The sequence below is a fragment of the Haliotis cracherodii genome, unplaced genomic scaffold (genome assembly GCF_022045235.1).
Source record: "Haliotis cracherodii isolate W230 unplaced genomic scaffold, xgHalCrac1.p SCAF_5, whole genome shotgun sequence".
NCBI lineage: Eukaryota > Metazoa > Mollusca > Gastropoda > Lepetellida > Haliotidae > Haliotis > Haliotis cracherodii.
The window spans coordinates 64,420,854-64,436,263 of record NW_027266308.1 but is presented as its reverse complement, the minus strand read 5'-3'; the positions used below and the strand labels follow the sequence as shown (position 1 = coordinate 64,436,263).

At 40.4% G+C, this 15,410-nt stretch overlaps 2 protein-coding genes across 2 annotated transcripts; one reads left to right on the top strand and one right to left on the bottom strand.

Annotated features, from left to right (window-relative positions):
• The first annotated feature begins 1,126 nt into the window (after positions 1-1,126).
• Positions 1,127-6,339, top strand: LOC139444381 (ciliary microtubule inner protein 1-like). Its single transcript, XM_071225346.1, has 3 exons — positions 1,127-1,197; positions 1,757-1,841; positions 6,067-6,339. Exons 1-3 carry the CDS (start codon positions 1,127-1,129, stop codon positions 6,337-6,339), a joined length of 429 nt encoding a protein of 142 aa, XP_071081447.1.
• A 136-nt stretch (positions 6,340-6,475) lies between these two features.
• Positions 6,476-13,079, bottom strand: LOC139443310 (probable RNA-binding protein EIF1AD). Its single transcript, XM_071224289.1, has 4 exons — positions 12,904-13,079; positions 10,034-10,142; positions 7,386-7,494; positions 6,476-7,029 (listed from the first exon to the last, which is right to left on the bottom strand). The coding sequence occupies exons 1-4, from the start codon at positions 12,988-12,990 to the stop codon at positions 6,837-6,839; spliced, it is 498 nt and encodes a 165-aa protein (XP_071080390.1). The 5' UTR covers positions 12,991-13,079; the 3' UTR covers positions 6,476-6,836.
• Between the last annotated feature and the right edge of the window lie 2,331 nt (positions 13,080-15,410).

The window sequence follows — 15,410 nt, the reverse complement described above, 5'->3', positions numbered from 1 at the left end:
CTCACTCACTCTCTGAGTAGTAAGAGACATCTTATCGTGGAAAACCACACAACGTTCGAGCATATTGCGGTTTGACGTGTGAAACGTTTAGACGCGCAGACGGGGTATAAAATTGAACTACAAAATTACTACCCACAGGTGAGGTGAGGTGAAATGGGGTTTAACGTCTAGTTTGCTACTATTATATAGCGCATGCACGTGTGGCTGCTTGGGCTAGTCTGGACTAATATCGATTTTATAGTGCTAGCCCAATTGCTAGCCGCTAGTGCTAGTGCCGCAGTTTAATATGAATACTCGACTCAGACAGAGTACAGCCGACCAGTCCTTGTTTTAGCCGGGGATCGAACCCCGACCTTCCTCTCTCCGGGCGGACGCTCTATCCACTAGACCACGGAGGCGGTCTACTAGTCACGAGACTTATGTAGTAAAGGCATTTCTTGTGACAACGGCAAAACTATACTTGACTTTGTCACCAGTAAAACTATTTTCACTTCTTAGAAAAGTAGACAGTTTTATTTTGTTGCCATTGCATCGTGATCAAAATACGTTTGTCTTTACATTTTAATTTGTGCGCATGTTTCATAACGCAATACTACTACGAAATCCTAATGATGCCACTTTGGTTTCATAATTTAATCTTTGTCAAATCAACATTTCGCGTTATTTCAGTTATTTTCTGTTACTTCGAATATTTTCTTGTTATTCAGGTTTCTTCAAAGTTTTTGTAATTCTTTCTCGCAATTTCGATTATTTCGAGTTACTTTCTCGTTCAAATGTTACCAAAGTGGCATCATTAGGCTTTCGAAATATTACTGGCCACCAGACTAAGTACAAAGCCTTACCGCTACAACTGTCGTAAGTCTCTGTTAAGTTATCACCAGGCTCGAAAATCGGTTTGTACAAGGACGCTCAGGTCATGCAAGTTCCCGTGTGCTATACCCATCACACGTTTTCTGCACTACACTTATTCCGGGAGAAAAAACAACACGCGTTGAAATTACGCATGTGAACAAGTACGCATGACGCAATAATGGTTGTGACGTCACGGTAGTGGAATCGACATCAATGAGTGACGTCACAATCACGATTACTACTTACATTGGACGGTGTGCCAGCAAGCCGCACTATGCCGATCGAAGCTGGTGTACAGAAGAAGGGTTCTTTGCACATGAATGTTGTCCATAGTGATCAAATCTGGTACGTAAATTGTGTTCATTTTATTCATAGCAATGGATTCTAAACCTATCAATACTACAGCAGTGTTTGAAATACCCGCCTGTCCGACAGTTCGAGACGGTCTATTTTGATGGTCGGGACTTAAAGTAACTAAGCTGACAATCCACCAGTTTATTGTTATTTTCCGAGAACAAACATAAAACAGTACTACAGTTAACCACGGTTATAACGAACTCGAAGGGACCACTAATTTTAGTTCGTAATAACCGTGGTTCGTTATAAGCATATATACGACATTTAGTCAACAAATGATCGGGACTGAAAAATAAGTTCGTTATATCAGTCAGTTCGTTATATGCGTGTTCGTTATAACCGTAGTTTACTGTATTCTTATGTTTACCCTTTTGTTACTTTTGTTTGTTACTCTAGAAAATTCTGGACTGGTAACATTTTATCTGGTGTGGTAACTTTGCAATGTTGCCAGTCCGGTTGTCTGACTCAAATTTGGGGGGATTTTATTCACTGCACAACCGTCTTATAATTCCCGATATTCTTTAGATTCTCTATTGGATTGTTCCAGGAAAGATCACGTCAGACATGAAACCAACTCCCAGCTCAGGAAGTGGCCGGAGAGATGGGGGTACCTTGTACAGGAGTATGACAGGGTAGGGAAGCCGGGCACAATCGGCTCCAGTACAATAGATCTGCGCATGCGTGGAACGTTTTTCATTCGACAACTTCCGTAAACACGTAAAAACGTTCCTTCCGAAGTGGGGACACAAATACTGCAGTCTATTGCACATATACTCACCGCGAAAAGAAACGCTACCCATCAACATATAGAGAAGTATCTATGCGAAAAAGAGATGTTTCCAATGTGTACCAATTAATGACAAAACAAACAATCAGTCAAGTGGTACCACAGAGTGACGTTAGTCTGATCATGATATGCTGCACGTGATTTACACGCTAATTTTAGGTTTTCAGCAACCCATGCTTGCCGTAAAAAGCGACTATGGGATCGGGTGGTCAGGCTCGCTGAGTCAGGATGATGCATGTCATCGTATTCGAATTGTGTGGATCGATGCTCATGATATTAATCACTTACTTGTCTGGTCCAGACTCGATTATTTACAGACCGCCCCATATAGCTGGAATATTGCTGAGTGCGGCGTTAAACAACAAACAAACAATACGAGGGGTGTTCATTAAAGATTTCCCCTGACCCACTTCCGATGGACCTAGTGGAATGAAACTTGGAATAGGTTATTAGTCTTTCTCCACATAGGAACCACCAAGAGTTACACACTTCTCCCATCGTTTTATGCAACTGTGGAGACCTCGCTTGTAAAAGCCCTCATTTTGCGTCTCAAACCAGGACTTGACCTCAGAAATCAGTGATTCATCATCTTGAACTGGCGATGCCAGTGATTAACAACGTCATTTGATGGGGCATCTTCCCCATAAGTTGCTTTCATTTCATCGAAAGTTTCTTTTGGTGTGCGACCTTTCAAATATAAAAACCTAATCACTGCTCGGTATTCTACTGGCTCCATTGTCACACCCTACTCGATCATAACACCTGTAAAAGTGGTAACATTAATAGTTCGGTGCTGCAAATTCAGACATAACCCATAGATACATGTATCATTACACATGTGAAAGTTCAACCAAATATGATAACCCTAAGTGGTTTAGGGGAAATCTTTAATGAACACCCCTCGTACATAATACTTCGTAAGCCTTCATATTACGGAGAAGTGAGGACAGGTTACTTGGCTGTCCTTGTAAGAGTGATATAGCAAGTCATTCTAAACAGACAATGGTTATTACGTTTATCAAACTAGAGAGTACTCGGAGACAATTTCTCAGTCTAACATGATTATTACAACGTGGCTGACTGGTTGAAACAACATTCATTCATTCGTCAAACCTGATTCCATGAAATTGACATGAAAGGGGAAAATCCTCCATCATCTAGTGTATTATGTCTCCATTCTTTTATGACAGATGGATTTAACAGGATTGAGACATATTTTACCGGACAGTCGAAGGTGGACATTTTAGTTAGTAAGACTTGTTTGTGTCACAGCCGGAGTATAGAACATATTGACTGTTATAGAGTGTCATGCCAGGAATAGCTGCAAAATTACTGATACACCGTAAAACCACAATCACTCAATGTTATACATACTTTCCTGACGAAATGCGAATGCGATTAATAACAGGGATCGGTTATGATCCTCAGAGTATGAATATAATTGGTAATGAGAAGTCATTTTACGACCGCTTCCATTATAATCACGAAGGCAAAATTCAGAAAAGGCTGTTTCACGTTCACCCCTCCCAGCATATAATGCAGAGGGATATACATGTGTAGTCATCATCCGGTCTGTCCGTCCGTTCGTCCGTCAGGTAGTCAGTCGGTCTGTTTCCGGAGCATAACTTGAAAACCGTGAAAGAAATTTCAACCAAACTCGGTACACTTCTTAACCAAGGGCCGAATTGTCTTAGGCTATTGTTTGGGCCGGGGGATTTGTCATCTTCTGATGACTCTTGTCATAATCCAAAATGCACACGGGTCCATGCATTCACAGCGCTTTCTGTTCTCCTAAACATTTGTTTCATAATCGTAACTTCCGAGTGAAACTGGATGCAACGTGATTGGTCTGAATGTTGGCAATCATACCGCAAACCATGTCTACCAATGAGTCGGCCAATGTGAACAGAGAAAGCCAACATTTGGAGGAAGTGTGGATCTCGGAGTGCGTCTGGTGTCTTGGCCATGACCATATCTTGGGCTATCTGAACCTTGTCTTCCAACAGGTTATTTATGTACTGTGTATTGGATTTTTGTTTGAAACAGGATATTTTTAGAGTCATGGCTTCATGACATAAGATTTCTCAAGTATGTCAAGTATAATACTTATTTTGGTAACATCTTAATAAATTATTATTTATGAGGATTTTAGGATAAGAGATATGAGAAGATAAGACTTTATTATTCCAAGGGAAATCCATAATGCGTTGTTGATTTGCACTAAAATATAGAAAAAGAAGATATATCATATTAAAATATGTTAAAAAGTTACTAATATTATATATATATATATATATATATATATATATATATATATATATATATATATATATATATACATACTAAGCAATAGCAAACTTTAATAAAAGGGATACCACTTGTATACAGCGAACTGTTAAAAAGTGGTAAACAGATAATCATCTAAAAGAAGACTTAACTGGCTGGTATGAATGATTTCCCGGGCCCTGTTTGTTTTGGAACCTTCCTTTCCGAACCAGGTTCTGTGGCAGGCAGAATAAAAACTTAATCAGTACAGTCCTAATTTTGTCCTGTGTATGGAAAGTTTGAAGTGTGCTCTGTACCACAAATCTATCTTCAGCAGTCTTGTATAAACGCCTCACTTAAAACAGATGAGCTTCCATACAGGGAACTGTGTTCCTGGTTTGATAGTTTAATACTCCCCAACATAACGACCACAAGAGTGAGTGAGTGAGTGAGTTGGGTTTAACGCCGCTTTTAACAGTATTACAGTTATATCGCAGCGTGTCAGCTTAATGTGGGAGGAAAGCCCGAAGTGATGCAGGTCTCAGACGTTTACCCCTTCGGTGAAACCCACGAGCACAGGTATGGTGTTGACAAACCTAGAAACATAATTGGGGCGAACCGGGATTCGAACCCACAATCATAGGTTTCTGGCGTGCCCAAGGGACGCAACTCTGCACAGCGAATCGCGGCGCCTTAGACGACTGGGCCACCCGTGCCCCCTAACGACCACAAGACATCGTGTAATAACAGTGATGAACACCCGAGTGAACACGGGAGTAAATGTTATTTTTCACCAGTAACATACCAGACATATCACAGCAAACAAGTTTTTGTTGGTTTGTTTCTTTGTTCTCTTCGAAACCTAGATCTTGAAATGGGTCACTTCTAAACCTCCTTTGAGGTTTTACATTTCAACTGCAAGACCTAGGTTTTACAATTGACGTTTTATAAACTGGCCTTTTGATATTGATAGAATGTTGATTTGCTTGGTCAAAAGACACAATTTTATTTTACATGAAAATTCCATGACATGCATCGAACCTGCAACATCACATATGTGTTAAGTTTTGTAACCCACTGTCTTCCCACTGAGCGACTGGGGCAAGTGAAGAAAGATTGTCGAATTTTACACGTCATGACTTCAGACATGTCCATGCTGCACATTTTTTCTCTTGCAAGCCTTGATTGAATTCCTTTCATACCACAACACATTTTATTGTTTAACTATCAGGTACCTCGATGTTTTCTCATTTTTTCTGTTATTTTGGTTTTGGTTGAAAATGTAAAACCACAAGCTTGCTCGCAGTTTTACAGTTTCAACAAAAAAACGAGGAATGTCCTATCCTTATACTTTGGTCTCTGATCCAGTAGCATGCAAGGGGAGTTGTGAGGCGGTAGAGGAGGTACTCAGATTGTATTCCCAGAGTGTTTGATTTGTTTGTTTCTTGTTTAAAGCTGCACTCAGAAATATTTCAGCTATATGACGACAGTCTGTAAATAATCAAGTCTGGACCAGACAATCCATTATTAACATCAAGCGGCAAGCATAGGTTGCCAAAGACTTATTCTCCCCCGGATCTTCACGGGTCAGAGTGTTTGAACAACTTGAATCAAATTTTATGTTCCTGCACAAAGTCTTTCTTTAAGACCACCCAGCCATCGCTGTGTGAACACATCTGAAGCAATCAGTATTTTGTTAATTTGAAGCAGTAGTATACATTATTCAGCAATATTGCCATATGCTCCCTTGTCTTGTTCTATCAGTGCATCTAAATCTCCCCCACAACCCCCTTGGTTCATTACAGATGACCAGTGTCCTGGAGGGAAAGCCCCCGAAGCCTGGCCACTCGTTCTATGGCGGCCAACCACAGTCAAAACATGGAGAGATCAGGCTTCCGCCAATCAGATCCTTCAAAACAACCAGAGATACTTCCTTCCCAGTCACAACAGCCCGTGAGATTGGCTGGAAGACGGTTGGGCCAGTGAAGGACCCCCTGCGTAACAAGTGGGCACCCCGGGCCCGAGGAAAGTTTGGCATCCTGAAGCTGCTGAAATGGCCAGCTGAGGGAGCGCCTTAAGCCTCAAAGGACTCCATCATTACAGACTCCAGAAGCATCTTACCGTTAAAACACAGCTTTTGAAATTGCTTTCTGTCAAATTTAAGACTATGGCTCTTGTTTTAACATTATTTTATTACATTGTTAATATGTACAAATTATTTTCTCATCATATTTTTTGCATGAAGGAGTTTGTTTTTTACATAATACTGGTCATGCGCCAGCAATAATCTTCATCAACATTTGGTCTCTTTTGTCAGTGATTGATATCTAAGAAAGAAACATCAGTCTTTATCATCAATTCACAATAAAGCCTTGTTCTTTAACAATTTCCATATGTTCCAATGACATAATAATGAATGACAACGATCTGTTGACGTACAGTGGTCTCATCCCCAAAACTCCCCACCGAGGCACATTCATTTCAACAACACTGAGAACATGATAAACTTATTTACATGACGCAACATTTAATGAGTCGTATGCACATATCCCTGATGAAGTATGTCCTGGCGCTGTCAGCTGTTTCCGTCATCCTCAGCTGTTTTGTCTTCATCTGAAGAATCTGTATCCACGTACACCACCTGTGGCCTGTTGGTATTCACAACCATGTCCGCCAGATCTTCGTCCGAGTCATCGCTTGGTGGCAGCATGTCGTCAGGAATCATATCATTCTTGCCCTGGGTTGTTCTCTCCTCAAATGCTGGTGGCCTTAAACAAATACAGTCAACTGTAGGATGGCTACTCTTTTCTATTGAAATACTGAAAATGAGTGGCACAAGAAATTATTCAAACAATTCTGGCATAACTCCAACATCTCACCACTATGCCTTCCTCTCTCACAACAGCCCCTCCCCATCTTACCACAGCCTCTCCCCATCTCACCACAGCCCCTCCCATCTCATCACAGCCCCTCCCATCTCATCACAGCCCCTCCCATCTCACCACAACCTCTCCCATCTCACCACAACCCCTCCCATCACACCACAGCCCCTCCCATCTCCCAAAGTCCCTCCCCATACCACCACAGGCCCTCCCCATCTCACCACAGCCACTCCCCATCTCACCAGAGTCCTTCATCCTTGATGTGCTTGATCTGGTCCTTGTACAGGATACTGAGGATCTCTGCTCGCACCTTGTCTCCCTCGGCAATAGGCTCCACCAGCACAAAGTCTCCTGGATAATACGTATGGTAGTTAAACAGACTAATCATTCTATGGATATTTCTAAATACCAGAATAGAAACCAATACATGTTGTTAGAATGACCTTTTTATATTTTGCAACTCTAACATGTTTTGCAAACCCACTTGTATTCATCTGTGATGCAATCTGTAGTCGTGTAGCAACACACCTTCAGTCACGTATACTAAGAAACATCACCATATCAGCCAGATCACAACTGACAGTTCGTCCTTCCAAAATGTCTTCTTCAACAATGCGACCAAAATGTGAATATGATTCTGGGTATGACATTTTATTCATCAATTAATTATCAATCAATTAATCATGAGTAAGTGAGTTGAGATTTATGCTGCCTCTGGCAATATTCCAGCAATATCATGGTGTGGGACTCCAAATTTAGGCTCCACACACGGTACCCACATGGGGAATCAAACCCAGGCATGGCGAGCAAACACTTTTACCACTACACTACCCCAAGAGAGAAAAAACTTGCATTACAAGAATTCTGCATGAATACATTTGTCTTTTCTCATTAAAAATAGCTCGTCGGCTATAATAAGAGAAGAAATGACAAAGCTGTCAACTGCAACAAAATTACAAAGAAAACACTACAGTTACTATAAAGAAATAGCTACAAGCCTCACAAATACAGCTCCATTACCGGACTCTTAAGCTGTACCCTCAGTCCCATCTATTAAAAGGTCTCATCAAATCGTAGAAAATAAATTGATCACTGATACAATGATAAATTTCTTGGTTTGAAACTGAAACCAAACTATCTCTGATGAAAACTATCTCTGACTGAAAGTGACAGCATTAATCAACAACAAACTTCACTGAACAGCTTACTATGCAACCACGGAACGAAAACCCAAACAAACAATAGACCAGTATCTGCAGTTCCCTTGATCAAGTCATTACAAATTGGCCTCAGTTAAGGCAGCATGGAAAATTAGGAGTTGATTGACAGAATGTGCTATGTCCGTTCCAGTTATGTTAAAACCATAATAAAAGCACACAAATATGTCAAATCCTTCATAACAATATCATGCATGAAGCATGACACTGTAATTAATAAATTAAGCACAATAAATAGATTAAAATAAAAACTCCAAAGTAAGATGACAGTTTTTTCATCATTTGGTACCTTAAACTTCATAAACTTAAGGAATATTTGTTGTTGCCATAAGTTACTTCTCCTTATTGTACCCACTAGTTTGTATTTTATATATACTGAATTTAAACATAAGATATATTAGGCACTTTAGCTGTTTAGTGTGTTTTAATTTTTTAGTAATTGTCAACCCATTATTTGGACACACATGCTACTAATCTTTATTTTAAAACATAATAACAATTACAAGTTAAAAGTTACTTAAAACATCAATATATTTCTCTTTACAAGAGTATGTCAGAGCTGGTTCATTGGCCCGAGTCTTGTAATTTTCTCAAGGATCTGTGGAATGAATTAATGGTGGCTAGGTTGTGCAGTAGTACTTTGGAGGGCTCTGTTGATCTAGTTACCACTTTGGTGAAACCCACGAGCACGGGTAAGGTGCTGACAAACCTAGAAACATAATCGGGGCAAAATGGAATTCAAACCCATGATCATGGGTTTCTGGCGTGGCCAATGGATGCAACTCTGAACAGTGTCTAGATCACAGGACCACCAATGCCCCCATCAACAACCTATTGAACAACCCTGTGTGGTATAGTGTTTGAAATTTATTATCACCTGATAAAGCGCATATTAATACCCATTAAATCTTTTTTTTTACACTATGATTTATTAAATAACTCCTATATTAACCTTTTTTTGTGACTCGGAAACGTGCAACGTAGATCGTGTTAGGTAGGCAGAGCATGTATACTGTTTTGTTGGTCATCTACCACCTATGACTCGACCTTCGTTAAACCACTGATCATCTATAACGCTCATCAATTATTTGGACCTCGAAGGTAGCGTTGTAGCGAGGGATCACTATTAATCGGTCACAAACACTGGAGGTCCAATAGGATAGACTTTTTCTATCTACTGGTCTTCTGGATTACTGACATTGATTAAAAATATGAAAAGATTTGGAAAATATCTGTTGAATTGCTGATACGCATGTTTTGAAAATCCTGTAATCGACCAAAATCTGAATGGCAGTTTACAAACCGGATATCAAGTTTATTACACAATTTTGATTGGACTACGCATAGACTCGTTAGTCCAGAAAAATATAACTCCATGAGTGAGTGAGTATGGTTTTACGCCACTTTTAGCAATATTCCAGCAATATCACGGCGGGGGACACCAGAAATGGGCTTCACACATTGTACCCATGTCGGGAATCGAACCCGGGTCTTCGGCGTGACGAGCGAACGCTTTAACCACTAGGCTACCCGACCGCCCCTTTAACTCCATGATGCCAGCCTTGTTTGCCAAGGGTGGAAACTGGACTTTTATAGTCAGTCAACTCCCTTGCCTCATGAAGATGTATCTGAAATTACTATGATGATGTAATTGGCAGTATCAGAGTACTCACCTCTCTTTATCCACACATTCTTCCTGAACCTGGTGGGCATACTGACTAGGTATCTGTTGCTTTGGGCTGTCTCTACTTCATGAAGGTTGTTGCCTCGACTGGCTGTAACCTGTACATAAAAGTATACAACCTGTGATTATCAGAGTTACCATGGTTTCAGCTCATATCAAATGCAGATTATCTACCTGAAGTTTCAGCAATCCAGCCTGTAAGATGGAGCCAAAACTTCAACATGAAACTATTTACTGTTGAGATTGTATTTATCCTAACAGAATGGAGATGCATTAATAATTCTTCTTGATAACTGGGAATGACTAAGCAAAGTGGTGTTCGTGACATGTTGTATAAGCCATGTTAAGGGGGCTTCAAGGGTCCTTTCGGATTACTGAATGACATTATCAGGATAATCAATGGTCAAAACCACAGATAACCATGACAACCCTTGACTCTCATGATTGATTTCTGAAAGGATGTAGATAAATAAGAAAGTACTAGGTGCTAATAAGGTAATTGTGTTGCTCTACATTATTCATATCGTAAATGGTTGGGTTGGGTTGGTTTGTTGTTTAACGCCGCACTCAGCAATATTCAAGCTATATGACGGCTGTCTGTAAATAATCGAGTCTGGACCAGACAATCCAGTGATTAATATCATAAGCATTGATCCATGCAATTGGGATCGATGACATGTATCAACCAAGTCAGCGAAATGGCCCCCCGCTCCCATTGGTCGCCTTTTACGACAAGCATGGTCGCCTTTTACGGCAAGTATGGGTTGCTGAAGACCTTTTGTACCCCAGTATCTTCACGGGTCATATCATAAATGGTGATAAGTTTTCAGAGTAGTCTAGTTTCCAACCGCCTTGATAATCAGATGTTATTAAGTAAATATGAAAATGAGGGGCACCTTTAGAATACAGTACCACAACTTCTCGTGAGGACGATCTCTGACGTAGGTCTCATATCTCAAGACAAGCAACCATTTTTTTGTGAGAATCCGTCGGACTCGAACCCGTGACCTTCGGATTGTTAGCCTGACAGCTAACCGACTGAGCTACGTCCACACTGTTAAACTTAGTGCAAATTTACCTAGTCGTTACGGAACTGAACGAAAAGGGTTGAATAGGTGACGGACACTTACGAAGGTTACGGGTAGGCATGGTGTCTCAAGACTCTAGTCTACGGACACTAACGAATGATCCCGATGCCATTGGCACACTCGTCCCATTCTGTAATCTACAAGATACCGAGTGGTGGGGCATGAGCTGATATGCCGCAAACTGAAAACGGCTCCAGACGTCAGACGTCGAACTCGCGAGTATGCATGAATGATATGGTATTTAATCATTCGTCTGGTGATTTTTGTGACAGAAAAGTGTGGTAGGGAACACTGTAAGGATGATTTGGATAATAGTAAGGAACAATGGAGGAATAAGCATGACTAGTGACAACACAACGGTGAGTTCGCTTTTGAATCAGTACTGTAATGTAGCCGGTGAAAGTGGCTTGTGTGAATCTTCCGGGACAGTTTTCATTAGCCAAAATATTCAACACAAAACCATTTCATCCTTTCTACTCAACGTTTTAGTGTGAAGAATATTAGGAGCCGCTATATAATCTATAATAGCCACTAAACGAGTACCTAACCCTAATGATCGTAAAGGGGTGATTGATTGTAAAGGGGATCCAAAGGTTAAGGATAGACTTCGGGTAATCTTATAGCCACTAAACGGGTTCCTTAACCTAATGACCGTAAAGGCGATCCAAGGGCTAATGATAGAGAGTTGGGGTAACCTACCCTAAAACTGGCGACATTTGGATGTGTTCAGCGCCAATATAATATCCCTAATAAACTGATATAATAAACATAATAATGAAAATTAATGAACCGAAAAAATAATATATGTATATTAGTTCCCATTTACACCATTTTATCCACTTCAATTACGAGAAAAACGAAATAAAAAATAAAAAATAAATAAAAGTGCTTACATAAACTAGCGCTTGCTCTAAAATGCGCCGCCGCAGGCTATAATTAGTAAACAAATACTCAAAACTCTTAACACCGCAGGGCGTATTCAATGACATTGCATGTAGAGATGATAGATCACTGGGAGGAGCTTATTCATACTCGATGACCCCTGACGTCACTGGGCATTGTCTCGCCGGTGTGATTGGCAACAAAATACTACAAATTACGTCAAAGGGTATGATCACGTGTTTGAAAAGTTTGTGGTACTGTATTCTAAAGGTAGGCCCAAAATTACACTGCTGGGGCTGTTGTCGGCACAGGAACTGTAGCATGTTCTACCCCACCACCACTCTGTGTGTGTTCGTGTGTGTGTGTGTTTTCGTGTGTGTGTGTGTGTTCGTGTGTGTGTGTGTGTGTGTGTGTGTGTGTTCGTGTGTGTGTGTGTGCACCCTATATATATCAATCTCTATTTTCACAACATATGACTGGTTTCGGTTTCAGTTTCAATAAAATGCAGCATGATGCAATATGCTGCAAGTGTCAATCTTGACTTTAGCGCCATTAACATTACCACGCAAGGGTACCTCTTTTTAAACAGAAAGACTGGGGTACATTTCTGTAATACTTAGGCTGACAACGGTTTTTGTTACTTTGAGATACAGCTTCGAATGACAGATGTGGGTAAACAGCACCCAAGCAGAATAGTGTACACGACTGAGTTAAGTGACAGACAAACTCAAACCGGTTTCGTGAACATTTAACAGTGGCGTTTATATATTGGCAGGCACGGACATACTTGTATAAACAGATTGGTACCTGGGGTATATTTTCTGTACTACTACCAACTGTGCCGACAACGACCCCGAAACTGATTTCCTAGTAGTGATCTGTGACCTACCCTGACGATCTCTTGGTCTCCTTCAGGAAGAACATAGTCATTGAGAACCTCTTTCACGACATGCTTTCTCTTGGTAGCTTTGGACATTTCACACAACTGATACTGTTAACAAGTGTTATGATGTATCTTTTAGTACAACTGAAAGAGCGTTCAAGCAGACTAAAACATTGCTCAACACATGGACAAGGGAGATAATCAGACAACTTCCTGTCAAATATATGTGTAGACCACTAAAAATAAATTTAGGTGACACCTGCACATTGTCGAGAAGTGGGTGAAATAAAGTATATGCGGGTATTGGGATGTGTTAAATGTTCGTCGTGTCATCAGAAAACATTGCAAATACACATAACAACAGAAAATAATCACATCATACGTTGTGAGGATCCGTACACATTTCATTTGTTTTCAAATTGGTTGCATTTGTAACGAGTTGGTATTAAGCATGATATGAGGACCGATTTGCGTCGCAGTATATAAACACACAAGGCCTTTTAGAAAGTTTATCTTTGGGATAACATTTTCTGATTAAAGTACAGATTCTCGTACTTTTATTTTTTGGTAATTAGAAAGTGTTATCCTAAATATAACATTTGTTAGATTTGACAACTTTCTAAAAGGCATTGTGTGTTCATAGCTTTCGGTCATGGGAGCAGTGGACTTACACTTGTCAGAGGGGAACACAAAGTACATACCGTATTCAACGTAATAAGCGCCCAGGGAGCTCTCAAAATTAGAAATAGGGGGCGCTTATTGGAATATTAATTTCAGTTGAAAGATCGTAATTTTCGTGGTTTTGCTAACTGCCTGAAATGTTTACATACGACAAATATATTTTCAAGAATTTAATTGCCCATAATTAAGGGTAGTATAACACACGAGTGCGTATTATACACGAATAAATAAGTCTTGTGTACATTGATCAATCGGAAGGGGTGCTGATTGGGATTGTTCACTAGCCACTTCGCGATGTAAGACTCGTTTTATCACAATATAGATCTTGATTATCGATCAGATCGTCTTGACTGGGCGCCACCGTTTTGTTTGAAGCAAATGCAAGTGATACGAGAGGTTGAATCTGATTGATCAATAGGAGAGGCATAGAAAGGACATAACTCGCAATAGCCAGTGGTGGCGCTACGATCGAGCCCAGGAATTCCAGCCAAGTTCGGCAAGGTGGAAACTGGACTTTTAGAGTCAGTTTAACTCTCTTGCCTCGGGAAGATGCGTTTTAGCCTGCATGAGAGCATATCGAGAGTTTGAGCGGGGTAATGACAATACCCTCTAAATAAATGAAGTTAAATTCTAAATATATACTCCGAACATCCGATTGTTTCGTATACCTATAGTTAGTCAGTCATGGCTGATTTCATTGCAAAACACAATCTCATTTTTGTGTGTGTTCTTTAACGTCTTTTGAGTAGTATATGTAGTAACTGTGAATGCCATTATACTGTTATTCTTTTCTACATTTGATTTTATGATCAACTTGTATGGCGTGTCTTGTCTTGTACAAATCTACATAGCATTGTATATGTACTTACATATCGTAATTTGATAAACACCGCTGTGAGTGAGTGAGTATGGTTTTAGGTCGCTTTTGACAATATTCCAGCAATATAACGGCGGGGGACACCAGAAATGGGCTTCACACATTGTATCCATGTGGGGAATCCAACCTGTGTCTTCGGCGTGACGAGCGAACGCTTTAACCACTAGGCTACATCCCTTTGACAACGGTGTTATCTGGGTTGATATACTTGTATGTACTTGCGTAAACCACACATATTGAACGCTGATAACAATATGAAGCTATGATTATCTATAACATGTGTTCAATCAACTGCCAGGGTAGGCATAAAACTAGAGTAACTCCCATGAAAAGGGCAATTAGGATCGCAAAAACTCGCAAATTACCCGCGGACTTTTTCTGGAGTTTTTGCGCTTAAAGTAAATGTAAACAGCTTCTACGTTGTTTGGTTGTTGTTGTTTAACGCCGCACTCAGCAATATTCCCGCTATGTGACGGCGGTCTTCTACGTTGTAATATATGTGAACCTTAATAACGTTAACGTAAACACATATGTGTATGCAAACGAAACTAAATAGCGTTCTGTATCTGTATCTAACACTTGTGTCTACCACAAAATGTTGAAAACGTCTAGCTATAAAAATGAAAATAGCCACGAAACGTATAGGAATAGAGCAGTCAATACCATCAAAAAACTTTTTCATATACGGCATTATGGGAAATATCGCTTTCTCGTTTTTTCGTATCGATCTATCGCTTTGTCACTTTGTCGCCTCGTTCTATCGCTTTCTCGTCTCGTGTTATCGCTTTAACGCGGCCGGTATTGACGGCGAGAAAGCTATGTCCCCTCTCGGCCCCTAGAGTAGGGGCATGTTGCTGACAGTCGACTGGGCGGGTCATGGATCGAACCCACGAACAGCGGATGTCAGCCTGGTCAGGGGACGCAACTCTTGAACGTAACAATTGGTTGTTACGCC